We start from the raw sequence: 25,414 nt of genomic DNA, 5'->3' as shown, positions 1-25,414 counted from the left end.
ACGCACGAGCACCGGGACTAACCAGATATTCGATGTATCGATTGTTATGCCTTAAACTGATGAGTAAGGAAAATAACGATGCGGGGTGACGCCCGCGTCCCTCGTCAACTTACGAGAGCAATTTTTGTAAGGGCACAGGTCCGGCCGCTGAGGTGACTCACCTACTCTGTGAGATGCCTCGCGGCGCAAGGATCTGCCCCGACCCCAAAGTGTGGAAGAAAAATATTAGAATTATTATTATCTCTCTTACACCATAAGACTCTATAGAATAAAGCCAGAGACAAAAACACCTCTACGTCACGATACTGTAAAAGAGAAAATCAACTCAACCGTGGAAAACGTGTTTGTAAAATGATAAACATAAAACAGAGCAGTCAGGCTGTGTTTAGTTTGTGAATAGACTAGATTTACTGTTACCTCTGCTCTTCACAAACAGAACCCTCTCTGTCGGTCACACTGACACTTAAACATCATTTATCAACTTTAAAATAACACTGTTTTATTGGTGAGTTTCATCCAGTCGCCTCGTCGCTCCACAGTGTTAAACTACACCTCCCATCATGCACTGCGCGCAGCTCGGACGCGCTCAGCCTCGTCCGTTCGTCCGTGGACTGGCGTCGTGCAGGTAACGGAGGAGCAGAATGGCATCAGCCCTGTCCCGAGCCCTCAAACTGCCCGGTAAGATCTGCGTCACGCGCGTTTTACACCACACACGGGACAAAAAGAGAAGAGACACAACACACACGGGACAAAAAGAGGACAAACACAACACACGCAGGACAAAAAGAGGACAAACACACACGAGTCATTGTCATCTTTATTCAGGAGGATAACACTGCCTCCTGTGTTCATCTGTGCGCGTTCTCCTCTTTTATTTCACATCACAGCCATAATCTGTGTGTTTATGTGCACAGGCCTGTTATAACATGTGTGTTTATTTCATATGCATGTACACACACACACACACACACACACTGTTATAACCTCTGTGTGTGTTTGTGTGTGCTGGGCAGTAAACAGATTCTTGTTCCCAGATGAATCTCGTGCTCGTCAGCATCATCTCGGGCGTATCTCTCTGTCACATCTCGTCCTCGTTGTGTTTTCAGCTGCTCTTTGTCCAAATGCTGCACCGTGTCACATTTTTACTCTTCAGATCATACGGGAAAATGCTGCAACCACAGACTCCATAAAGCCTAAAGTGTGTGTACGAACGAGGAATGTGCTGAGACTGATGGGACTTTAACTCGAACCCTAAACCTCTGAAGGATGAACAAACCGAGACTGAGAAGTGTCACATTTTGTAAACTCGTCAACGTCAAAACTCACATCCAAACTCGTCCCAGAGCGTAGAGACGTGTCACTCTCACTTATTTTTGTCTAGTTCATTGGGGAAAGTTGATGTTTTTGTGTGAGTCAGTGAATCGTTGCTTCATTGTTCAGTTTAAACTCTGATATGTGAGTCTTTCCTGTTTCTGTTTCTGTGCCGTTGTGCAATGTCAGGGTGAAATCTCTTATCAGGCGGGAGGGGCTGAGTTAAACATTGGTTCAAAATCAGCTTCTCTAAAGTATAAATACTTCTTTTATATATAGTTTTAACAGCCTGTAATTGAAATCCACTCTTAAGGCTCAAATTGTTGGCGTTTCTAAGTCAGAATGTGCCCGTGGTTCATTTTATAACAGATTTTGTGCAAGTTTGAAGCTGTTCAGACTCTGACAAAACAGTTTAAAGCCACTTAACCCTTGCGTGCTCCTCCCAGTCGAGTTACGTTGACATTCCTCTGGGCTCAATTTGACCCCACTTTATTTTTCTTATAACTCAGCCATAAAATAATATACTTTTCTTTTCTTTTTTTTTGGTTAGTAGGCCGTATTTTAGTAAAGATTGTGCATTTTTGGACCTGAAAATCTCCTGTAACTCTTAATTTCCATCACTGTCCTGTGTTTGTCGAGTGCAGAGGTGGAAATAAAGTCGATCTGAGATATAAGAGAAACAAACTGGGGTCAAATTGAACTTTAACGTAACTTGTTTATCAGACAGTTCTCATTGTACAAGCAACATTTTTTTCAAGTGGCCCAATTTTCAACCTATTTGATGAAGAAATGTCAAAGTTCTGCTGCGAGTGAGTTATTTTTTTGGGGTTAAGCGCGTCTAAGTTGGATGTAGTTAAGTTTTTGTTTGAAATTGTTTGGATTTGTCGGTTACTTTTGTTTCAGTCTGAGCTTTTTTTTATCAGATGTGCAGGACTTTTCTCAGTATTTGTCCACAGAAAAGTCTCCACCGTCTTTAAAATTGAAATGTTTTTTTTTTTTGTGTGCAGGAAAGAAGGGCTCAGAGCTGGGAGAGTACGACCCTCTGACCCAAGCCGACAGTGAAGACGAGAGCGAGGAAGATGACCTGGTGCTCAGTTACCCTCGGAACGGCCTGGGTCGGGACGGCTGCCTGGGCCCCGGCGGCGGCAGCGGCAGGTCTGGCAGGTTCGTCGGGGCGGTAGATGAAATGCTGGATGAAGAAGATGAAGATGACGACTGGAGAGAGCACGGGCCGAGTCTGGAGGGAGACGACTCGAAGGACTCGCAGTACCGGGACCAGAGGCGCGGGTCCGGGTCTCTCGTCGGGGTCCACGGCGCAGACGGCGACGCCAAGGAGATGAGGATGAAGCACATGGTCCGTACGGCGGCGTTCCTCGTGCCGCTGGTGTGCGCGACGCTGCTCGTGCTGCTCTGCGCGTTTCTGATTCCGTGTCAAAAAGGAAAAGTCCGTCCACAGTGGGAGCGAGCGTTTGGAGAAGCAGGAGGTAAATAATAAATAAATAAATGCACACGCTACTTTTATTAGACATTTATTAAACATTATCTTAACAAGGAACTGGTGCGAGTGTGACAAATATGTGCTTTATTTTAACTTTTACCATTTAAAATCCTTATCCAAAGTATTTAAAAAGCCACAAAACATAATATGGGCACGTTAATGTTGTCCATTTTATATAAAGATCATCCTTCTGTGTAATCTTACTGTGCGTTTGGGGTCACCCTGTCCCAGCTCTGTGTGTTTGGGGTCACCCTGTCCCAGCTCTGTGTGTTTGGGGTCACCCTGTCCCAGCTCTGTGCGTTTGGGGTCACCCTGTCCCAGCTCTGTGTGTTTGGGGTCACCCTGTCCCAGCTCTGTATGTTTGGGGTCACCCTGTCCCAGCTCTGTGTGTTTGGGGTCACCCTGTCCCAGCTCTGTGTGTTTGGGGTCACCCTGTCCCAGCTCTGCGCGTTTGGGGGTCACACTGGTTCCAGGTTTTAGTAAAAAGTCTCATTTCCGCCTGTCGTCCCTGGACACACTGATGTTAAGACTTTGGTGTAGATCAGAAGCGTCAAACTCATTTTCACCGAGGGCCACATCAGCAAAATGGCCGCCGTCAAGGGCCAGATGTGACTGTGCAGCAGAGTAAAAATCACTAAATGTCACAGAATGTTGACGTAGACTGTACCGACCACGCCTCATAACTCAAACAACATACAGGTTTTTCTCCTCAAAGCACAAACTTGTTTTCACCTTCACTTTTCTTCCTTCAAACTTTCTTCCACGCCGACAGTTTTCCTCTTCATGAACATTTTGTGATGATTATTTGCAAATATTTCTCACTTCATTTCTCTCACTTGCAGGGAAAATCTCATTAGTTTATTGTCAGTGCACACATTAAAGCAGCACAGACTTATTTTAAAATGACAGTCATGCCTTTTAATTTATCTTCTCGCGGGCCACATAAAATGACGTGGTGGGCCGCATTTGGCCCCCGGGCCTTGAGTTTGACACATGTGGTGTAGATGGATGAAAGTCCTGTGAACATGTGGGACATACATGTAATACACATCTGACCCTCAAAAACACACACACACACACACCGTAACAATTTATCCACACAAACACACACACTCAAGGAAAGACATTTATCACAGAATCTAAACACATTTGTCGTATTTCTCACACATTTTCTGGTAATTGGACACTTTTCTCTGACACTTTTTGAGGCTAAAACAGCAGAAGCTGGACAGAGTCTTTAACTCAGTGAGCTCCTCAAAGCCTGAACCTCGGCTCAGGGAGAGAGACAGAGTTTATGAAGCTAAAGTTTGAGTCTCTGCAAACTCACAGAGACAGGAGGACGTGATATAAACCCAGTGTCATATTTGAGACTTTGCTGCAGTAACATAAGTTTGTCTCATTGTTTGTTTAAAAGTTTATTTGATTTAAGGAGGAAAAGTCATAATTCTGTGGTGGAGTTTACGCTGAGGTTACAGATTTATTGTTGTTGTTTGTCATTTATTATTAATATCTCTGTAACTGGACCTGACGGCGTGGAGCAAAAACTAGCTCAGAGTTTAAAGTTTTATTTTCCAACAAAAATAAATGAAATTCTGTCTGACTTGGCCTCATTAGTCGACGCTAAACACGTGATTACTGTTGAAATGACTGTAAAACGTGCAGTTAAAATGGCAAATGTGTCGCCTGGGATCTAGAATAAACACAGATTCGATATTTTATGAAGATGTTAGTCTGAAAAAATATCACCGGGAACTTAAAAACATCACAGATTTTTGCAGAATCAATGAGTGAAGCACTCATTGATTCTGCTGTGTTAATCACTGTGTTAATCTGAGGTGATTTTATTTGTAAAACCAACGCAAACGAACAGAGATCATTCAGGATTTGTCCTTCAGTGATGAGGTTCTGCGTTTGTACATTGTCAGTTTAGATTTTTCTTCCAGTCTGTACATTTTCCCGTAGAGTTTCCGTTTCCCTCGACCCTGTGTATGAAATTATAACATCGTAAAACTTGAGATTGTGAGCGCAGCCTGTGATTGTTGTGTGGATTTGCAGAGCCGATCGTGGGATTTGTCCAAACACTTTAAAGTCTGCTTCTTATAACGTCATTGTTTTATTAGAGAAGATGATTTTTATCCATTAATTAAGCAGTAAGAGGAAGGGATTAGGCAAGAAATGTAGTAAAGTCAAACCAAAACTTCTGTTGCTTTGCCTCGTTCTGTAAAATGCATCAAGTTCAGGGACCTGCTCTTTTACAACAGTGATGTTTATGTTCAATATAATGAAATATCTTGTAACAAACAGCACTTTTATTAAATCAAAGTAACAGAACCTTTCACCATGTGCCTTTAAACTGCATTTAAAAAAAGACAATTGCACAAAAGGATGTTAAAATGTTTATTAATTTAACTTGTCTGCTTTAAATCTGGAGGCACATTGTCATTTTAACTGAAGCTTCGTGTCCTGGAGGAAAAAACAGACACGTTCAAAGTCGATCACTGATAATTAAATTGGATATGTGTAATATTATAGTGCAGAGTTTGTTTAAGAATGTTTTTAAGTGTTTGTGTTGTGTAATTTGTAGTGTTTTTAGTGAATGGGTTTTTTTTCCTCCCGTGTCCTTCTGTCAAATACGTCCCCAGGGAAACGAGCTCCTTAAAAAGGTTCTGGGGCAGGACCATGTGGGGCATTTTAAAGAGTTTATGGGTTTTAGATATATATTTGATGTTTGTTTTTAGGGTTTGTGTGTAAAGTTCATTTGATTTATGTGTTTATTTGGTTTTATGGAGGCTTAAGTGTGTTGTTGTTATTATTTTTAAACTCCCCTTTTAAGGAACAATAGTTTTATCCAGTCTATGGGACGATATAAAAGAGCGACACACTTTGCTAAATGATCTGTCTCACCTCCTGCCGCTAAAGTCCAGCCTGTGTTACATATCGATAAAATATAACTCAGGTCAAATGTTTAAATCCTTTCTCTTTAAGCAGCAGATGTTTTTTTGCAGAGCTTTAAAAACACAGAATCATGAAACAAGCACAAAAACCAAGAGTGATATTTACACCCTCAACTACCGTTTTCGTGCCTTCTCCATCCTCCAGTGTAAATGTATAATTGCTGTTTGCTTTTAAACTGTTGTTTTGTGTTGAATCTGCACTCGTCTAATGAGGGGTGTGTGCTGTTTGTCCTGCAGGAATCACCCCCCCCGCCCTGGCCTTGTGGGACGTGAACAATGATTCTGTGGAGGACGTGTTGTTGGGTGTAACTGAATCGTCCACACCAGGAAACAAAGGTAATTCAATCAAAACGTGTGATTTGTGTGAGTGTATTTGTATTTCCATGTTGTTCTGTCGTAGTTTACAGCGCCGCCGCCCTGTCCGCCGTGAACGGGCAGGTCATATGGAAGAAACCCACGTCCGAGCGGGTGATGTACATCCAGTGTGGGCTGAGGATCAGCGCTCAGAAGTCACACGTGTGTCTCCTCATCAGTAAATCCACTCTGACGGCAGTGAACGGAACGACAGGTGAGATTAAATAATCCTGCTCCTTTTCTGGGTAAAAAAGACTCAATCATCACTCTCTGCACAGTTTAGTTATATTTATGTTACTGCCACACACTTTTACCACAGTTATTATAATATTGGCTGTTCAACATCGTAGTGGTTTTAAATTTATAAACTATTAAACTGAATAAAGTAAAGGTGAGACAGAGGGAATCCAGGATGCTTTTTTATTTATTAAATGTTCTTATTACAAAAACATGCAGAGGTAATAACATACAAACAATCAAACATGAGGAACACAGCTTCTGTAAGGAACAAAAAAAAGAACAAAAGGAGCAAACCAAACCCAAACGACAAAACCAAATTAAAACAAAAGAACCCGAGACACTGAACACAACATTCTCTTGGCACAGATTTAAGCAGTTTCAGGGAGGAGTAAAATTGTTTAAATTAATTGATAAAATGCTGAAAACAGGGGGTAGAGTCTCCATTTACAACAATGAATATGATATTTAGCAAATAAGAAAACAATATTCACAGAGACATTTCTGTCCAAATCGTTCACAAAATATAAAATATGATGAACATTTAAATTTGTGAAGTTTGAGATTAGAAGGGATGAGCGCTCTTTTCTTCGACAGAGGGCAGGTAAAAAAGAGATGCTCCGTGGTTTCTTCAGGGAAATCACAAAAGTCACAATCTGACTTTTCAAATTTGAATTGAAGAAAACTGGACACTGGATAAATTTTACGACACATTTTGAATTATGTTTCTTTTACTTTGCCTTTTCAGATTATTTTTATTATAATCATGGAAAAAATAAAGAGGTTTTGTGGGTTTTTGATGGGGTGGAGGGGTTTTACAGCTGCAAAACATATGGAATAATTGTATAAAATGAAGCTGATACTTTACAGATTTCACTTATTGCAGGTTATTTTTAAACGGTGCTGCTTCTCGTGTTGTTCTGCTGTTTTGTTCCATCAGTATCTCCCTCTCAGCTGTTAAATACCTGTTCACATAAGGATTTATTTAAAAGAAAAACACTACAGTTGTGGACAGTACATTGCAGTTCGTGTTCTATTTATTTCCAACGATCCCCCTGTAGCGTACCACCTTGCCCCGCCCCGTTCATGGTTAAAAGGGTCACTGGGTCTTGTTTCCTCCCCAGGGAAAAGTCTGTGGCTGGTGCAGCTCAAGAGCATCGAATCCCAGGTGGTTTTACTCCCAGATCTGCAGGGAGATTCGATCCCGGATCTGCTCATATCGACGCTCCCGGCAGACGCTGTAAACCCTTTTTCCATTGATGTACTTCCCGGTGCAATGTCTTTATACGCACAGTTTGTCTAATTGTGTTTTTGTAAATGTGTTTTAGACGATGGATTTGTCTTTCACGTTGATTTCTGGACAGACGGGGGCGAAACTTGGACGTTCAGTGCCTTTTAACATATCTGGGCAAGGAAAGTTGATTGGTCCACTGCTGCATAAAACTCAACAAGAGGCGTTTTACATCTTGTTTGGTTTAGGTAAAGTCAAATCCTTGTAGAAGTGAAGACGTTTGTTGTAGAAGTGAAGACGTTTGGCTGCTCGTCCAAGCCGCGGCTTGGACGAGCAGCCAAACGTCTTCATTCCTACAACGATCTGTGGAGTTTACAGCAAAACACAACGTTTAAATCTGTCAAAATCGCACTTCGTCTTCTTCTTTTCCAGGTAACATCAAAGCCATATCGCTGTGTGACCTCTACATCCACGCTACGGGTAAAATGCCGTCAAACCAAGAGCTCAGAAAGAGGGATCCGGGATGGGAGGGACTCAAGGCCAGAACCAATTCTTCCACTTTGATCCACATTTTTGGGTACGCTTCAGTGAACGAGATAAAGCTCTGGTTACTCTGGTCAGGTACAGGCGATACAAAGGGTCTTTTCAAAGTTTTTTGCCGGCAAGAACGAGCGTTTGTCAGGGTTTGGGAATCAGGACGGCTTTTTCTTCAGTCCTGAGTCTTAATTAAATGCTTCGTTATTAGGAAATGTCAGTAAATGTCAGTAAATGTGCTGTGTTTTTTTGTTCAGAGGAGCAGAAGATGTTACGTTCCTGTCTCCACATGTGGTTGGTTATGACGGAAATCACAATAACCTGGACACAGTCTCCAACCGGAACAGCACCAGGAGCGACTGGGTTTTAGTTTACGGCTCGAGTAAACTGTCCGTGCTCAGGCAGAAGGATCTACGCAAAGAATGGACCTTCAGTTCACCTCTTATTCATAGGTACAAACTTGTTTATTTAAGCTTTTGTGCAAACACCGCCCTCCCTGTCGTCCAAAATCATTAAAACGCGTTGTGTCTGACATTGTTTTGTGTAAAATAGCCAACCCACTTCAGGACATTTCAATGACGACGGAGTTCTGGACATTTTCCTTCAACATTCAGCAAATGGAGTCATGAAGGTGACGTTTTACTTCAGCCTGATCCAAATATTCACTTTATGGCAGTGCGTTTTTTTTTCACGGTTGTTTGGTTTGGACTTTACTTTCAGGTTCAGATCATCGATGGAGCTAAAGGTCGTCTCCTGTGGTCGGCAGAGTTCGCGTGTCCTCGTCTGGATTTGGGGTCGACGACGATGTCCACGTCGTCGGGCCAATCTGTGTTTCTGTTCTGGGCCAGTGAGCCAATCAGAGCTCAGAAGAATGTTACCAAGACAACAGTGAGTCAGAGTGTTTTATTTGATCAGCGATGAGAGAGGAGAAGAACTACATTACCCAGAAAACACTGCACAAAGGACAAAGGTCATATTAAAGCTGGGAGTGATGACCCTGGACTCGTGACCGCCCCCACATGTCCGTCCTCTTTGGGGTTTTTTGTCCAGGATGCGTTGAAGATCTGTACCACATTTCAGTCGTCTATAACAAACTATATCTTTTCATCTCCGTAAAACCAAACCCGTGCGTTTCTATGACAAAAGTTGGATGTTGCCGTGGTAACAGGAGTGGAAATAGAGATAAACCCGCCTCATCCCGCCCACATCGCCCCTCCCCCAAAATATGTTACTATTCCATCCAATGAGACACTTCCTGACACTGACACTGCACGGTTCAACTGGAGGTTTGTTTTTATTGTTTTTTTTTTTTGTTCATTTTTTTGTAGGAAAAATGTGGACTACATTTCAATCATCTATGACAAACCTTAGATTTTCATTCAAAAGTGAAATGAAAATGGGTCAAAATAACCTGGACCCATGTGCAATTAACGACCATCATTTAGATTTTTTTATCAGTAGTAAAATGTAAGTGTGGCCGTCCTGCAACAAACTGAACAAAAGAACAATAAGGTGAAAACTCTACCTCCAACTGCAGGTGTGAAACTGTCAGAATGAGTCTCATGTGGCTGAATGTAATAACATACATATATTTATATAAACGCTGATTTTGTGGGGGAGGAGCGATGTAGACGAGGACGAGGAAGGATTACCTCTATTTGCACTTGTGTTACTATGGTAACGCCCTGCATCTGTCATAGAAATGGATTTTGATTAACTGGGATGAAAAGAAACAGTTTAAATATTCCACACGTCGTCCTGAACAAAAAAATAGATTCAAAATTAGCCAAAAATGATTTATTTTAAAGTGCAAAAAATGAATGTTCCAAAATGACTCAAAAGCTTTGCCTCAAAAATCTAAATACAGCAAAACGAGTAAAAAATGATACTGAACACACAAAATGACACAAAGCTGCACTATTTCATAATGGACTTTGTAAATCTACATACAGAGAAAATACTGAGTGCAAAGTTATTGAAAACTGACACAAATATTATTTAGTTCACTCCAGTCAAAAAGTCAACGACACGACAGCTTCACTGAGCAGGACGTCCCGACGCTCCAGAGACGTCCACACTGTGGTTCTGTCAATCACAGACACAAAGTCACTGAAAATGGACACAAATATTTAGGCTAAAAGTCAATCACAACAAATGAACCTGAGGATTCTGCTCCTGGTTCAACCCTGGACCAGTGAACGGACAAATGGGTGAAGAGCAGATAGAGGTGTGGGCGGAGGTGAGGACGGAAAAACAACACACCCAGAAGTCACATAAAGACACGTGTGTGTCCATGACAGTCACATAGAGACACACGTGTGTCCATGACGGTCACATAGAGACACGTGTGTGTCCATGACGGTCACATAAAGACACGTGTGTGTCCATGACGGTCACATAAAGACACGTGTGTGTCTATGACCGTCACACAGAGTGTGTCCGTGACCGTCACATAGAGACAGGTGTGTGTCCGTGGCAGGTGTGAGGGAGGGACACACGGAGGTGAGGACCTTCATTGCTGCTTGTGGCTTTAATCTTTTCATCTACTTAAGGTCAAAATTGTGATCATTAGAAAAAAATAAGAAGAAACCAGCAAAGAACATTTTGCTTTACTTTGTTTCTGGCTCAGGCCAAAAGGAGGAGAGAGCTTTTCACCGTGATTCATTATATCACAGCAAACAGTTTGATTAAAAGAGTTAAAATAAAACATTCTGACCGTGCTGTAGGATTATATTTATGTAGTTTATTTTGTTGATGTATTTTGTGCAGGTCCCGCCCGGTGCTGCTGCAGGTCAACCTCTGATTAGAAAACTGTTCCTCCTCCACCCCTTGTATCCCACTGTGCTCTTGGAGCTGAACAGCACCACTGACACAGCAGTAACTTCAGCAGGTAAAGTATTCATCTAAAATATAGAATATATAGGTCTCAAAGCAAATGTAAAAAATGTAAATCTACATCTGAATGCACTTGCAGTGATATTTGACGAGCGGCAGGACGACGCCTCCTACATCACCGTGTCTTCACAGCCCACTCCTGGATCCAGGCCCATCGTCTGTGTGGTTAAAATCATGAGCCTCAAAGCCGCGATCGTCAAAGCAAAAATGGTCAGATTAAATGAAAACAGAATGCAGGAAAGCTCAGTCAAACCAAGTACATCTGAGGTCAGTACTTTTTTCAGACGCTTGGCTTTTAAGCACTGAAAGAAAAGAGAGAAATGAAAGAAAGAAGAAATCTTTGGGAAGTTTGTAGCAGCGAAAAGAGCCTGGTGTAATTCAACTCTATTATTCCAGATAATTGCACTAAAGATGAACAAATTTGTTTTAAGTTGTTTACATTTACTGTTTTCTGTTAATATGCTGTAATCTTATATAGTGTTTTTCAATTACATTTAGTTATTGGCCCCGTTTCAAGACGCAGGTTTAGTCCAGACAGGGTCAGTTTTAGAGTGACTCTAAACCCTGAATCAGGAGCTTAGTGTGAATCGAACCTGATCCAGAGCAGGTTTCATTCCTTTAAGCCTGAGTTGGCCAGAGCCTGAATGAGAGTCTGATTGGACAGTTCACTTCAGTTTTGTCAACTGGACAAAGCTTTTTCAGGGAAAATGTTTCTTGTCCAAGTCGCTTGAGCCACGAAACGTCTTCACTCAAAAACTTTGTCCAGTTGACAGAATTTAATTTCTCTTCTACTGTTGCGACGGTGAATCCTCTTTTCATTGATCCTTTGATCGTGGCTTTTCTCTTCAGCTAAACTGGACAAACACTGAGGCTCTAACTTTGCTCCAGACCTGTTCTGAAACAGGAGACACAGAGTTGGCCCAGTCTGAGTCTCAGGACTAAATTCAGTGTGAGTTGAACCTCTTTGTGAAACAGGCCTTTTATCTAATGTGCTGTATACATTCAGTTTTAGATTTCAGAGTTTTCGAGTTCACTGATTGTGACATATTGACTTGATGGCAACAAACTGTATAATTTAATGAAGCACAGGACAGAAAACAGACGTTTACACCACTACATAAATGTAAATGTGTAAATATGTACAGTATTTATTTGTTTGCTTTTAACAGATTAGTCTAACTTGCTGATTGTCATTTTTGTTGTTTGGATTATCATCAGAATGTGGCTGCTAAATGTGCTGGAATTCATCTCTTTACTGATACATTTTGTACAATATTTCAACTTAATTTATTAAACCTCACAAACCTGTGTGTGGTCAGAATGTTAAAGTTTGACTTTTTTTCTTTGGTGAATAATTGTAACTGTTTAAAGTCATTTTTATTTTCTTAGAAGTGCATTAGGTGAAATAAAGTGACACCAGTGTCGTGCAGCATTAGTACCACTGGGGGGCGCTGTCTCGCTCTCGTTTTCTCCGCATGAAGCGCGTGGACATGGCGTCGTCCGTGGTTCGTCTGCTTCGGTTTTCGTCTCTGAGAAACGCCCATGTTCCTCATGGATCTGTCCGTGGTCCAGGCTCAGCTCGGCGCACAGCAGTGACCACCTCCTCCGGGGCCATTCTGCCCAAACCCAAGAAGGTGAGGGGCTTAAGAGCTGAATGTCTCCATGTGGACACTCAGGGGTGACAGGGTTAAATTACAGCAGGAAAAACCTCACAGTGCATTTTCTGTAATGTCCCACACATAGAATCATCCACAGTGACGTAAACATAAACTAACTTAGTTGTTTCCATGGGCTGTGACACTGGGGACCAGACCCATTTCGGCCTAATCCGGATTGCTCTGGTAGTGGTGCCCTTCTTGTATGTGGGGACTCAGATCAGCAAGAACTTTGCAGCACTGCTGGAGGAGCACGACATCTTTGTGCCTGAAGACGACGACGATGATGACTGAGGCTTCCAGGTACCAGGCTTGTGCAGTGGGAATCGTGTGCATTAAATACACATTAAATACACATTAAACACACATTAAACACACATTAAACAAAGTGCACTGCTCATCTCTGAAGCACCATCACTGTGGCTTTGTGTTTTACTTCAAAGTATCTAGAAGAATGATTTTACAGTACACTGATCTTTTCTTTATTTATTTTCAGACTTTACAGAACCACCACAGGGAGATCTGAAGAGTCAAAGGAAGTGATTCTGCTTAAATCTTGTTAAATAATCTTTGCTTGGAGTTGCACTACAGTAAATAATTTACAGAGGGCTGTCCAGGTGTGTGGGTGTGTGTGGGGTGTGTGTGTGTGTGTGTGTGTGTGTGTGTGTGTGTGTGGCTGCTGTTCTGCTGCACTAAAGCCTAATACACCAAACTGTTGTAAGAAATAGATCATCTGTTTACTGCATGATAATTTATTACACTGCTAATATTATGTATGTTAAATTAAAATCATCAGCCAAACTCAACATTTGTTGATATTGTGATAAGTTTATATTTACAATAAATGGGGAACTCACATTTGACATAACAAAGACAAAGATCAGCAGGTGAATTCACAGTTCATGGGTCATGACCTTTGTAGAATTTGGACAGAAAGTCGGTTGGACGCGGCTCCTCTGACTCCGCAAAGAAGCGCATGATGTGAGTTTTCTGTTTCCAAACATGAATAGTTTCCTGCAGTTCCATTTTACCCTGTGAAGAACAAACAATATAAAAATACTGTTCAATATATTGTTTTTATGTGTTGAACATGTTGTACAGTTCCTGTGTAATGTACCAGTCGTCTCAATAAAACACGAGTAACGTCGGCGCATGGCCTGGTCTGAACGAGAGGATTTGGATTTTGTTTTAAAAATATAGTGGTAACTACTACTTTGAGTATTTTCAATGTGTACATTGTACTTTTTTGGTTCAGTTTTGGCAGTAGCAGTACTTGTTTTAGCCACACTGTACTTAAATGCAAACATTTAGAACTCCTTCCACCATTTTATGAACATTATTATTCTCCTGATGCTTCTTGTTATGTGATTATCCACAGAAGGACAGACACAAAAAGGACTGAGAGTCAGATATACATCATTTTCATATTGGATAAAAAATTTGAACCAAATAGAAATGAACAGTTTAAAACTAAATATTGTGCTGTTTGAATAGTGAATGTCCTCAGAGTGTTTCCTTTAACATGAGTCTGAAACCCCTGGACAGTTTAAGTCTGTGTGAATCTAAAGATACAGAGCCCAACTTAAAGAAAAGAACAAGTTTATGAACATATGAAGCACAAACATAGTGTTGAGCTGTTCAAACAAACACAGGCCCAAGTTTACACAGACAGGACCAGGAAGTGTCTTGCTCATGAGCACAACAGTGTGATGACAGAACAGGACTCACTTTAATCACGAGCATGTCAATCACACGAGGGTCAGTCACGTGTTTGTTTTTGGTGAACAGTTCTCTCACTTTGTCTCGTCCTTGTCTTGTGGTGATGTCCAGCTGATACATGGCCACTGCAAACAGCAACAAAATAAAGTTTCACGATTTTAATTTAGACCAAACATTCAGCAGAAACGAGTATTTAGAGAAGATCTATTTAAATACACAAAACGTGTTTCTTGAGTTAACAGCATAAACACAGAGTTTGTCTGGAGTCAGACTCGACCTTGACTCAAACACTGGTTTAACGGCTCATTGTGGAGGTTAAAGGTCATGACCTGTGTTCGGGACCTCCCGGTACCAGGCCCGGTACAGCTCCCGGACCCGGCGCTTGGCCTCGTCCAGGTCCCGACTAAAAATCGGTTTAACAACTTTAGCAGCTCCGGCCGCTGCTCGGGTCGCTGCTGTGGACGCCATCGCTGCTGCACGAGCACTTCCGGGTTTAATGTAAATATCAGAGCAGCGCCCCCTGGAGGACAGGAGGGTTTACGCCTCACAAACTACTACTATTATTTTATTAAACGGTATCATTACAAAATGTCGTAGAGCTAATAATATAAACAAATAATATGGGGATTACAGCTGAAACAACAAACTGGACAAAGAGCGCCCCCTGGAGGCGGGTTTACTCACAAACACTGACCTGTCACTGGACAAAAGGACACGTTTCTCTACTTGGACAGAAATTGAGGGAACTTCTGTTTGATTTCATTTGACAGCGCATCATTCCACAGGTTTTATACTTTTACAGAAACATCTCAAACTGATGCTGTTAAATGCAGATTTTTGTTCTAGGCTCCTGTGTCTGTGGCCCTCAGTCCAGATCTGATCCAGAGTAAAAGACAAAGTTAAATCTGTCAACGGCACAAAAGTAGAAGGAGTGAAGACGTTTGTCTGCTCATTCAAGCCGTTTCTTCAGTTCTGGTCAGATTCTTCTTCAGTTCTGGTCAGATTCCTGCTGGACACTGCCTTAAATCTGTGTGAAGGAGGAGATGACGACACTGAAACTGAAAACAGCTTTTGTCTCCAGTTTCAATTTTAATTCTTAGTCTTATTCTAGGGTCTAGTGTCTGGACTATTTTGAAAATGTAAAAAAAAGACATGTAATCCTAGTAAATTTTCTTTAATAGACTCCAAAATACAAATAATTTACAAAGTTGGTATAAGGTACATTAGATGTACATTAAATATGAACAATGGTCAAAACAAGTTATTTTATTACAATACAAAACGTCAATAAAATTGGCTCATCGATGCAATCCCCACAAAGACATTAAATATATTTCTGTTTGCCAGATGCTTTGAAATTAAGACACTTGAAATGGGACATTCTTATTTTTATGAGTTCCAAAAGTATAGCAGAGGTTTGATTAATTCATTTTTTTAAATTTAAATAGCCACTTATGCCTCCTTATGCAATTACTCTCATTAATCACTTCATCATATTCCCATGTCATTTTTTAAATAGAAGATGCTCAGATCCACAAAAACAAGATGGAAGTAGCTCATAAGTAACTACGCTGACCTTGCTACCTCTGTTTGTGAAATAAAAAACATTGTTTAAATTTAGTCATTTTACCTGATCATTGAAAATGTCACTCAAATATAAGTTATGAACCCAAATCTATTCTTAACTGACCAAAGCAAGTACAAAAGTGCAGTAAAAAACAAATTGTGAACCAGTGTAAAAAACGAGTCTATGTGACTTGGCAGGGAGATGAAAAAGTAAGGCACTGTTTCTGCCTCCGCACAGCGAGCACAGTGTGCCACAGTGATGCTCTCGGCTTTACTCCGTTTCTTGTTGTTGCAGTGAAGGGCGTTGGAATACCTGACACCTGCCGCTGTATCTGCAGTAGTTTTAGTACCATATACAGACCCTCAGTGGTCCAGGCTGTTGCCCAGTTTTTGTCCCTCTTGTAGGGCAGCCATAGCGAGTCGGAGGTGCTCCCTCAGACTCTGGAGCTCTCGCTCATTTCGACCCTTCAGTCCACTTAACTCCTCATGCACTTCGGTGTATCGCTCACACGCCAGACGCTTCTCCTGAAAAATCAAATACAAGTTGTATGTTACCGAGCAGCGGATCATTACTTTTAAAAGTAACTGGCAAAATGCATTAATTTACTGCATTTTTTATTATAAATATATTGCATTACATGTGTTATCATCATTTATAGTGCAGCTTTTGCAAATTCATTTCTTGGAGGTGACAGCTCTTTTTAAAAAGTGAACAGGAGGGGCAGTGTTTACCAACTGATGATGTGATCCTCTACACTCCAGGTGAGAGCAAACACATGTCTCTGATGATTAACCAAAGAGCAGTGACTCGCTTTGGCGACACGTTTATAATGGCATGTTTTGGCTCAGAGGCCTGTGGCCTTAGAGAAGGCGCCTGTGCAAGAGGAATTAGATGGTACAGACACTCTGTGGGAAACAGGCTGCAGGTCTGAAGATTACACACAGTCTGCACAATACACACGGTCTGCACAATACACACAGTCTGCACAATACACACAGTCTGCACAATACACACAGTCTGCACAATACACACAGTCTGCACAATACACACAGTCTGCACAATACACACAGTCTGCACAATACACACAGTCTGCACAATACACACAGTCTGCACAATACACACAGTCTGCACAATACACACAGTCTGCACGATACACACAGTCTGCACAATACACACATCTGTAGGAAACAGGCTGCAGGTCTGTAAACTGCACACAGTCTACATAATCCAGATGGCGTCACATGCACTGGCCCCTGTTGCTGTTCATGTGTTGGAGGCAGCAGGACGACTAAACCAACTGGGTCTTAACTAAGAGTAAAGCATTATTGATTTGAAAAAGTGACTAGTGCCAGATAATGTGGATCACATTACTCTAATATTAGACTCAGCACTGGTGGAGTGAAAACAAAAGCCCTCACCGTGTTCAGAAACTGTAGTTCGTTTCTTAGACAGCTGATCTCCCTATGCAAGTACTCAATCTCACTTTCTTTTACTCTGAGAAGAACCTAGAAAATACAATGCATCAAATTAAATCCAGCTGTGTAATTTATGCTGGAGTATTGTTTTAACTTTAAGTTGTACCTCTAGTTCACATGACGTCCCACTTGTGTCTTCTGAGCCCTGCTGAGCCACAGTGGTTTGTGCTCGACTGATCTCCTCGGCTATCCGGCTTTTTAACTCCTAAAAATGCTGTTATGAAACTGGAGATCCATAATAAATGTATAACAGAGATACATTTTTGTAGCTCACCTGGTTCTCTTTCCTCAGTATTTCCATGTCCCTCTCCGTGTTGCTGATTTCTCTTTCTCTTTGAGCATTCTCCTGTTCAGCTCTGTTTAGCTCCAAACACTTTTGTGAATAACGCTCTGACAAACCTGCCAACTCTCTCTGCAAGGACTGGATTTCTGCTCTGAAAAATTAAAAGAATTGTTTAAATACTCCTCCCAAACTCCTCTGCTTTTGTGACAGCAGCGTACAGTGGAAAGGTTCACATGATTTCCTGCTCATGGATGTGTGCCTTGAACATGTTTCATCATCTGTACTCACTGGAGTTGTGTTTGCAGTGTCTGGGAGTCTGCCCCACTCAGTCTCTTGACTTTCTCAACTTCTCTCTCCAGTTCCTCTTTGTGGTTGTTTTTCAATGTTTTTATAACTGAAACAAACACAAATACCAGACTTAAATGACACAGCACAAGGGCAAAAACCTGTAGTCACTGTCAAACTTGGTTAATAATTGCCACCACTCGCTCTGAGGCTCTGGAAGTAAATTTCACTGTATTTTTTCCTCATAGATGTTCAGATAGTTTTGTTTGTTGTGCGTTTTATCCGGACCTTGTGCCGTGGCCTGGGTCTCCTCCAGCAGCAGCCGGTCCTTCTCCGCCTGCAGCTCTTTCATTTGTCTGTCGTGTTGCCTCTTCAGCTCCTCCAGCGCCTGTCGATGAGCTCGCTCGATGGCGGACAGGCTCCGGCCACAGGGAGCCTCGAGACCACAGCTTTTCCCCTGCCCTCCCCCGCCTCGCCCTCCCCCCTGTAGGTTCTCCAGCTGCTGCCTCAGTGACGCCACCTGTGCACGAGAGGAGGACCACAGAGGTAAAGCCGACTGTCAACAGAACGTGAATCAAGATAATCAAAGTTCAGTCAAACCAGTTTAGCCGCATGATGAGCAACTTGCAACTCAGCAACTCAAAAGCCACGAACAAATTTAAATTCTAAAAAATGTCTACTAAATTAACTTCAATATATTATTTACTAAATCACAATAACACAGCCTGGAAACACATCATCGATTACGTTTTATAATTAAAATATGTTTTAAAAGACATAAATAAATAATAAACCTCATCATTAAAAGCCAATTTCTGTCTTATTAATATCCCTGATAGTAAAAAAAAAAAAGTAAGAAATTGCAAAATCACTGTAACCGGTTTGTTTTGGTGATCCATGATAAAAAATAACCCAAAAAAGAAAAAAAATGTTATCTTTTGGCACAAGTTTTGAATAGCACAGTTGCTCATCATGTGAATCTTCAACACAACAGCACACGTCAGGACTGAGAGTTTCCAGACTGCACAAACTTTCTTTTTTATCATCTTTAAGTTTTGCAGAATGAAACTAAACAGGCAAAGCGATGTGGGATAAGTGTTAAAAAGAGCAGAAATGAGGAATATTTCTTCATCGTGGCAGATGAAGGGTTAATTTGCATCGACTTTTTGCAAATTAGAAAATCAACTCCACACACTACCTCCCTCTGCAGCGCCTCGTTGGCGGACTGGCTAGAGGACCGTGATGCTTTTAAAGAGCTCATGTCTTTCAGCGGCAGACGCTCAAACTCTGCCCATTTTCTTTCTATTTCTTCTTCTTTGTGAAGCCTCTGGTTGGTCCCTCCACCGGGGGTCTTTCTGGAAAGCAGTGCTTCCCATTGGCTGCTCGTGTTCCTCTCCTCCTGCCATTGGCTGTGCTCTCTGCCCTGGCCCTCGCCGGCTTCTCTCTGATTGGACGGAGGGGCAGAGTAGTTGGGGACAGGTGAGAGCTCAACATAGTCGAACCTCCGCTGAGATGAAGGCGTGTGGGATGAATGTTCTGATGACTGACGAGAAAAGCGGACGTGGGAGTTCTCTTTGTCACTGTGGCCATCTGGTAATCTGTGAAGAGAAACAAGATTATGAATCAGGGGATTATTAATTATATTGATTCAAGATTAAACACCAACGCTCTGCGGCAGCCAAATGTGTTAAAACAAATGAATGAAACAAGACAGGATCCAAAAAGCAAAACTGAGAGTTGTAAATATGTCGTTTAATGTTCACTGTCCATGTAAAAAAAACAACAAAAAAACAACAAACAACATGTACAAAGTTTACCCTCCTCAACATTATATCAACAATATCAGTCACATAAGTCTCTCCTTCTAAAACTCGACAGTAGGAGAACATGGAGTAGGAGAACATGGAGTAGGAGAACATGGAGTAGGAGAACATGGAGTAGGAGTACATGGAGTAGGAGAACATGGAGTAGGAGAACATGGAGTAGGAGTACATGGAGTAGGAGAACATGGAGTAGGAGTACATGGAGTAGGAGAACATGGAGTAGGAGTACATGGAGTAGGAGTACATGGAGTAGGAGTACATGGAGTAGGAGAACATGGAGTAGGAGTACATGGAGTAGAAGTACATGGAGTAGGAGAACATGGAGTAGAAGTAGATGGAGTAGGAGTAGATGGAGTAGGAGTACATGGAGTAGGAGTACATGGGGTAGGAGTACATGGAGTAGGAGAACATGGGGTAGGAGTACATGGAGTAGAAGTAGATGGAGTAGGAGTAGATGGAGTAGGAGTACATGGAGTAGGAGTACATGGGGTAGGAGTACATGGAGTAGAAGTACATGGGGTAGGAGAACATGGAGTAGGAGAACATGGAGTAGGAGAACATGGAGTAGGAGTACATGGAGTAGGAGTACATGGATCCTTCCACAGCACCAAAATGGGAACTGAATATTTTAATATATTTTTGGCTCTGACAGTTTGTGCCTCACACTGAGCAGATACTTAACACACAATCCTCTTTAATGCAGCTGTTAAAATGAATAAATAAAATCAAACCAATAAATACAATTCTTTATTACAGAGAGTAAGACACAAAGTCTATTAAATCAAACAAACTGTTCATCATCAGGGACGGCTGATCCAAAACAAAACATCAAAATGCCCAAATTACCACAGCACACACACTCTGACTCATCAAAACAAATGTTACCTGCACATTTACAGTAAAGACGTCCACCACACTGTTCATGAGCAACGCCAGTGCCAAAACACAAAATACCAATGTTCAAACGCAGCTTTGTCCAACACAAACTCACCACCAACAGAAACACATGACTCATGGGAAATGTCCTCCAAAGTCCCATCAGTGGAAGAACATTTCCATGACCTTATACAGAACAAGTGGTTCTCATTGTTCAAAATATCATCTTCATCAACTGAGACAGAGTTAGAGTCATTTAGTGAAGACAGAATGGACCTGGTGAGTTTGAGTTTAAATGGATTCTCTTTAATAACTCATAAACATCTGCATCCTCAGATATGATTAAATATTGATTTTACTTGGAACAAATGTGTAAATGTGCTTTATATTAAAAGAACGGACGCCTCCCTCGTGTTTTAAACCAGATAAGGTCGTCCTGGTTAAGCTGAGCTCAAGATCTGGAGATTCATCCCTGGACGCAGCAAAAGTGTTAAAGGAAAGAGTGAATGTCTGACAAATAATAATTTACACAATAAAGTACATCTTAACCTTAAACATCACAGGCTGCAGCACTTAAGACTTCAAACATCCAATAAGAATCCACTGTACTGCTACATCACAACTATAAGTACGATTATTCTCACATTTTAAACAGGTTCATGAGCTTTAACCGTTATAAATGTACAATCTAATAATCCAGGACTTACTGTGTGAGGTCTGGGGAGCTACTCGGTCGAACACATTTCTTTAAAACTTCTATCCAGTTCCTCCTGATCCCGGCTGTCATGGCTGAAAGTGTGAACACCGCTTCACGTGTCTAAAACGGAAGAGTACGGTTAGGAAAAAATACTTTATGGAAGCAGACTGACAAAACCAAAAAGGGAAAAGTCCGGTGTAAAGTTTACTAACATGTATCTGAAAACCATAGTTCTTCTCCACGTCCAGCTCTGACACTTTGGTGCATGATTTCAGGTCGATCTCTCCGTCTAAGTCGTCTTTCTGCAAACAAAAACTGTCAATGCCTCTTGATTTTTTACGACTAAATCATAAAGAGAAGTATGTGGGATGGCACACCTCTTCTGCAGTGGAGTCTCTGTAATATTTGAGTCCAGCATCAGTTAAAACAAACCAATGCTTCTTCCACTAAAACCAAAAGAAAACACAGGAATTATCGCATGCATTTTAATATTTTATTCAAATAATAAATATATACAACGAGGCATAAGATAAACAGATGTTACAGGCAGTTCTCAGTTCATTTTACCTCTCCGCTGTTGTCCAGTTTCGACATCCATCCCTTTTTGAAGTTCAGTAGGTCAGGCTGACAGAGAAAACAGTGTTTCAGTTTCATGACCTTCATTTAGAGGTTTCACCTAAAACCAACTGTGTCTAAACCAGAAGAAACGGCGAACAAAAAAAACCACACAGACACGAAACGTTCAAGTGTGAAAACAGGAAACAACGAGTGTGTCAAAACTTACAGCTCTAACAGACGTGGAAAGAGAAGAACATCACCACGTTTAGCAGGAGAAAAACACACAAACATGCTCACTAACCACAACCAGATAAGATCCCAGATTAAGATAATACAATCCTTTCCACGTACATTCCACACTGGGATTACGTGTCCGACAAAGGCACGTAGCACTTTCTGAAACTCCTGCATCTCCAGCTCAACACCGACACTTTTAAACCGAGTGTTATTGGCTTTTGTGGTGACGCCGCTGTCCTATATCTGTCTCTATAGCTGAGTTTGTTGTGTATTTATTTACCCCACACCTGGGCTTAGTGGTAAGAATGCAACAGGGCAACACCCACATTCATCCAGCCGCCGCGCTTCTGTTGTTTATATTCTTTCATATTCTTTTATATCTTTACATGGTCTGGTGAACAAGTATGTTGGAAGTATTCAGTGGTTATATTCTTTTGGCCTGTGGGTTTGACTGTACAGGGTCAAACTGACTCAGACGTGGGAGAAAATCAGGACGAGTGGAATTATTCTTATTATGAATGGGCTCAATGAACAGGAGAAAAGAGGTCAAGTGCTGGTGGACAGACACAGCTTCCTGCTTCCTATAGTCTAAATATAAGAGTACTATTGTTCACCGTCATGTTCCTCTGGGTTTTCTACAGATATGTGCTTAATTTTAATAGATTTTCCTTCTCTAGAGCAGTGGGGCTGTTGTACAAACTTCATGACAGGTCCTTCGTTTGACTCTGTGTCCTACTTCACACGCAAACACGAGCAACGTGTCACAAGCAGCAGTAAAATGTGACACATGTTTGCACAGGTTATTGACACTGTCCATAGAACAGAGTAGACACATATATATAATGTATATAACACATATATGTACAGGTTATAGACACATATATGTACAGGTTATAGACACATATATGTACAGGTTATAGACACATATATGTACAGGTTATAGACACATATATGTACAGGTTATAGACACATATATGTACAGGTTATAGACACATATACACACAGATTCTTATAGAACAGTGCACAGAAGAGTGTACCACTGCTCCACATCTGGATAACTCAGAATTATGTCCTGTATGAGACTTTATGTGAGGTTTATGTCCTCTATATGTCCTGTATATGTCCTATATGTGAAGTTTATGTCCTATATGTGAAGTTTATGTCCTATATGTGAAGTTTATGTCCTATATGTGAAGTTTATGTCCTATATGTGAAGTTTATGTCCTATATGTGAAGTTTATGTCCTATATGTGAGGTTTATGTCCTGTATGTGAGACTTAAGTCCTGTATGTGAGGTTTATGTCCTATATATGTCCTGTATATGAGGTTTATGTCCTGCATCAGTCTCATCTGAAATGCGACATTTTGCAAAACACCAAAAACCAACCCACGGCTCAAAGACACTGTCCACCCGCAGAAAACCCGCAGATAAACTCACCGTCATGTCGCAGGTCCAGGAGCAGAGACACAGAGACACAGAGACACAGAGACACAGAGACACGTTACTCTCGTTACTCTCGTTCCTCAAACACAAAGTATCTGAGGTCAAAGGTCACAGTGTTTCAGTCCAAAGTGGAAACACTCCCGCCTTTTATCTCCATGAAGCTTCAGCTCAGACACAAGTATCAGCTCCAACAGACGAATAAAACACCAAGAAAACACGAATAAAAGCTCCAATAAGCGCGTCTCCTCTCGCCCTGTGCTCTGGGGACAGTGTTAAAGTCCCAGATAGTCCCTGTGCGGTCTCTGTTTAGTCCCTGTGTGCTTTTTCTGCAGTTTTTCTGTGTTTTTCTCCTGTTTTGTGGCTGTTTGTGGCTCGTGCGCTGTGACTTCCTCCTGGGCGGATCCGCACAGATCGTGAGTGAAAACAAACCCTCCGCCACAAACCAGACAAAAAGAGACCAAGAAACTCAAACAAGAGACAAACACACACTTTAACACACTCAAACACACCCCGACACACTCTCACACACACTTTAACACACTCACACACGCAGTCAAACACTCAGACAGACTTGTGCTTTAGTTTCCTCTTTCACTTTTGCTGCTCCTGGAGGTTTATGAAGGACAGGAGGTCTCACTCTGTGCACATAATCCTGTTTAAGCTTATTTACTACTCAGATTATAGTTTACAGGTGACATCTTTGCTCTCATCTGACACCTCTGGGCTCTCAAACACTCATGAACTGCCAACTCGCACATTTCCCCTCTAAGTTCATGTTTCTGGAGCTGTTGGTTCATTTGAGGCATTCCTGCACATGCCTCAGCAGAGCAGATCTGACAAGACTCAGGCAGGACTCATGAAGAGCCTCCAGGGTTTAGGAGAAACACAGGCAGCTACTGGAGCGTGTGTGTCGATGTAAGAAACAAGACATTTAATAGGGAACAATTAATAATGACAGACGATATGTTTGTTTTATCAAAGCGTCACTTTTCTCTGATCACATTCAACAGAAACACAATAATATCCATGAAGTGAGGCCTGAATCATTCATGTGCAATGCAGAAATGCCTACACATACCTGCATTTGTTCTGACCTGTGCTGGTTGCTTTTCGCTGTAATCTCTTCTGTGGGTGGACTGACAGACCTCTGGAAATGAACAGATGGTGGACATTTATGTAATCAATATCAGACCAAACAAACAGAAAAAAAAAGAGTTTCATGAGGGGTATCAGCTCATAAAAACAAACATTCTTGCATAATACAGGACATTATAGATCACAGCAGCCTATAGCAGCGTTAATAATGTGAAAACAACACATTTTAAGACATTATTTAAATGTGACTCAGACTTTAAATGGCAGCTCTCTCTCTCTGGACCTACATGCAGTGAGGCGGTGGAGTGAGCTCTGGACAGATATCCACTGCCCCCGTATGGCCATTCTGTGTCCCACGTGTCCTCCCACTCCCTGGACGGCTGCTTGCTCACAGAGTGACTGAAAAGGCCAAACAAACATCATCATGTGTGTCAGAGTGTTATTCACAGTTACACCTGACGCTCACCTGGCGGGTTTGAACAGTTGGGTTTGTGTTCGCTCTGACTGAGCATGACCCTCCCTCTGTGGGACTTTTTTGACTTTTGGCAGGTCAGCCATGATGGCGTACTCTTCTCTGTTACGTCCTGTCGAGGCCACAGACAGTTGTCCCGACTCAGAGGACTCCACGGAGCTCTGGGAGGAGGTGTGTCTCCTCAGATCCACCTGTGAAGGAGACGGGCTCCACG

At 41.7% G+C, this 25,414-nt stretch overlaps 4 protein-coding genes and 1 non-coding gene across 6 annotated transcripts; 3 read left to right on the top strand and 2 right to left on the bottom strand.

The window, feature by feature from the left end:
- The first annotated feature begins 46 nt into the window (after window positions 1-46).
- Window positions 47-200, top strand: LOC117375579 (U12 minor spliceosomal RNA). Its single transcript, XR_004541706.1, has one exon. It is a non-coding gene; the product is annotated as a U12 minor spliceosomal RNA (small nuclear RNA).
- A 359-nt stretch (window positions 201-559) lies between these two features.
- On the top strand, window positions 560-12,339 carry fam234b (family with sequence similarity 234 member B). Its single transcript, XM_033971526.2, has 12 exons — window positions 560-678; window positions 2,319-2,795; window positions 6,001-6,099; window positions 6,164-6,331; window positions 7,479-7,594; window positions 7,683-7,833; window positions 8,018-8,162; window positions 8,377-8,571; window positions 8,672-8,750; window positions 8,840-9,007; window positions 10,889-11,009; window positions 11,094-12,339. Exons 1-12 carry the CDS (start codon window positions 642-644, stop codon window positions 11,318-11,320), a joined length of 1,983 nt encoding a protein of 660 aa, XP_033827417.1. The 5' UTR covers window positions 560-641; the 3' UTR covers window positions 11,321-12,339.
- Window positions 12,340-12,430: 91 nt separating this feature from the next.
- LOC117374628 (essential MCU regulator, mitochondrial-like) lies at window positions 12,431-13,255 on the top strand. The gene is made up of 3 exons (XM_033970804.2): window positions 12,431-12,648; window positions 12,826-12,972; window positions 13,166-13,255. Exons 1-2 carry the CDS (start codon window positions 12,490-12,492, stop codon window positions 12,961-12,963), a joined length of 297 nt encoding a protein of 98 aa, XP_033826695.2. The 5' UTR covers window positions 12,431-12,489; the 3' UTR covers window positions 12,964-12,972; window positions 13,166-13,255.
- Window positions 13,256-13,477: 222 nt separating this feature from the next.
- On the bottom strand, window positions 13,478-14,870 carry ndufa6 (NADH:ubiquinone oxidoreductase subunit A6). The gene is made up of 3 exons (XM_033971565.2): window positions 14,718-14,870; window positions 14,398-14,513; window positions 13,478-13,701 (listed from the first exon to the last, which is right to left on the bottom strand). Exons 1-3 carry the CDS (start codon window positions 14,854-14,856, stop codon window positions 13,570-13,572), a joined length of 387 nt encoding a protein of 128 aa, XP_033827456.1. The 5' UTR covers window positions 14,857-14,870; the 3' UTR covers window positions 13,478-13,569.
- Window positions 14,871-15,547: 677 nt separating this feature from the next.
- triobpb (TRIO and F-actin binding protein b) lies at window positions 15,548-24,223 on the bottom strand. 2 transcript variants are annotated; one of them, XM_033971530.2, is made up of 12 exons: window positions 23,628-24,223; window positions 21,962-22,018; window positions 21,772-21,840; window positions 21,607-21,696; window positions 21,405-21,514; window positions 19,197-19,596; window positions 18,287-18,518; window positions 18,002-18,107; window positions 17,705-17,864; window positions 17,537-17,635; window positions 17,374-17,460; window positions 15,548-16,479 (listed from the first exon to the last, which is right to left on the bottom strand). In XM_033971530.2, exons 1-12 carry the CDS (start codon window positions 23,631-23,633, stop codon window positions 16,318-16,320), a joined length of 1,578 nt encoding a protein of 525 aa, XP_033827421.1. In that variant the 5' UTR covers window positions 23,634-24,223; the 3' UTR covers window positions 15,548-16,317. The 2 variants fall into 2 exon arrangements, with proteins under 2 accessions (XP_033827421.1, XP_033827419.2); XM_033971528.2 differs by lacking the exon at window positions 23,628-24,223 and having other exon boundaries at window positions 15,944-16,479; window positions 21,962-22,070.
- Between the last annotated feature and the right edge of the window lie 1,191 nt (window positions 24,224-25,414).

The sequence above is a fragment of the Periophthalmus magnuspinnatus genome, chromosome 8 (genome assembly GCF_009829125.3).
Source record: "Periophthalmus magnuspinnatus isolate fPerMag1 chromosome 8, fPerMag1.2.pri, whole genome shotgun sequence".
In the NCBI taxonomy this organism is placed as follows: Eukaryota; Metazoa; Chordata; class Actinopteri; order Gobiiformes; family Gobiidae; genus Periophthalmus; species Periophthalmus magnuspinnatus.
Note: the sequence above shows the minus strand (reverse complement) of the source record. Positions and strands in the feature narration are given on the sequence as shown.

What these genes read in the sequence shown, in the direction of transcription:
- ndufa6 (XM_033971565.2), bottom strand. Translation starts at nt 14,856, where the DNA reads ATGGCGTCCACAGCAGCGACCCGAGCAGCGGCCGGAGCTGCTAAAGTT. An exon ending in CCGGGAGGTCCCGAACACAG is followed by an intron (nt 14,514 to 14,717) that starts GTCATGACCTTT and finishes TGCTGTTTGCAG; the next exon opens with TGGCCATGTATCAGCTGGAC. An exon ending in TTGACATGCTCGTGATTAAA is followed by an intron (nt 13,702 to 14,397) that starts GTGAGTCCTGTT and finishes TGTTCTTCACAG; the next exon opens with GGTAAAATGGAACTGCAGGA.
- LOC117374628 (XM_033970804.2), top strand. Translation starts at nt 12,490, where the DNA reads ATGAAGCGCGTGGACATGGCGTCGTCCGTGGTTCGTCTGCTTCGGTTT. An exon ending in TTCTGCCCAAACCCAAGAAG is followed by an intron (nt 12,649 to 12,825) that starts GTGAGGGGCTTA and finishes ACTGGGGACCAG; the next exon opens with ACCCATTTCGGCCTAATCCG.
- triobpb (XM_033971528.2), bottom strand. Translation starts at nt 22,057, where the DNA reads ATGAAGGTCATGAAACTGAAACACTGTTTTCTCTGTCAGCCTGACCTA. An exon ending in TACTGAGGAAAGAGAACCAG is followed by an intron (nt 17,636 to 17,704) that starts GTGAGCTACAAA and finishes CAGCATTTTTAG; the next exon opens with GAGTTAAAAAGCCGGATAGC. An exon ending in AACTACAGTTTCTGAACACG is followed by an intron (nt 16,480 to 17,373) that starts GTGAGGGCTTTT and finishes TTGATTTTTCAG; the next exon opens with GAGAAGCGTCTGGCGTGTGA.
- fam234b (XM_033971526.2), top strand. Translation starts at nt 642, where the DNA reads ATGGCATCAGCCCTGTCCCGAGCCCTCAAACTGCCCG. An exon ending in GTCCACACCAGGAAACAAAG is followed by an intron (nt 6,100 to 6,163) that starts GTAATTCAATCA and finishes GTTCTGTCGTAG; the next exon opens with TTTACAGCGCCGCCGCCCTG. An exon ending in CGACGCTCCCGGCAGACGCT is followed by an intron (nt 7,595 to 7,682) that starts GTAAACCCTTTT and finishes AATGTGTTTTAG; the next exon opens with ACGATGGATTTGTCTTTCAC.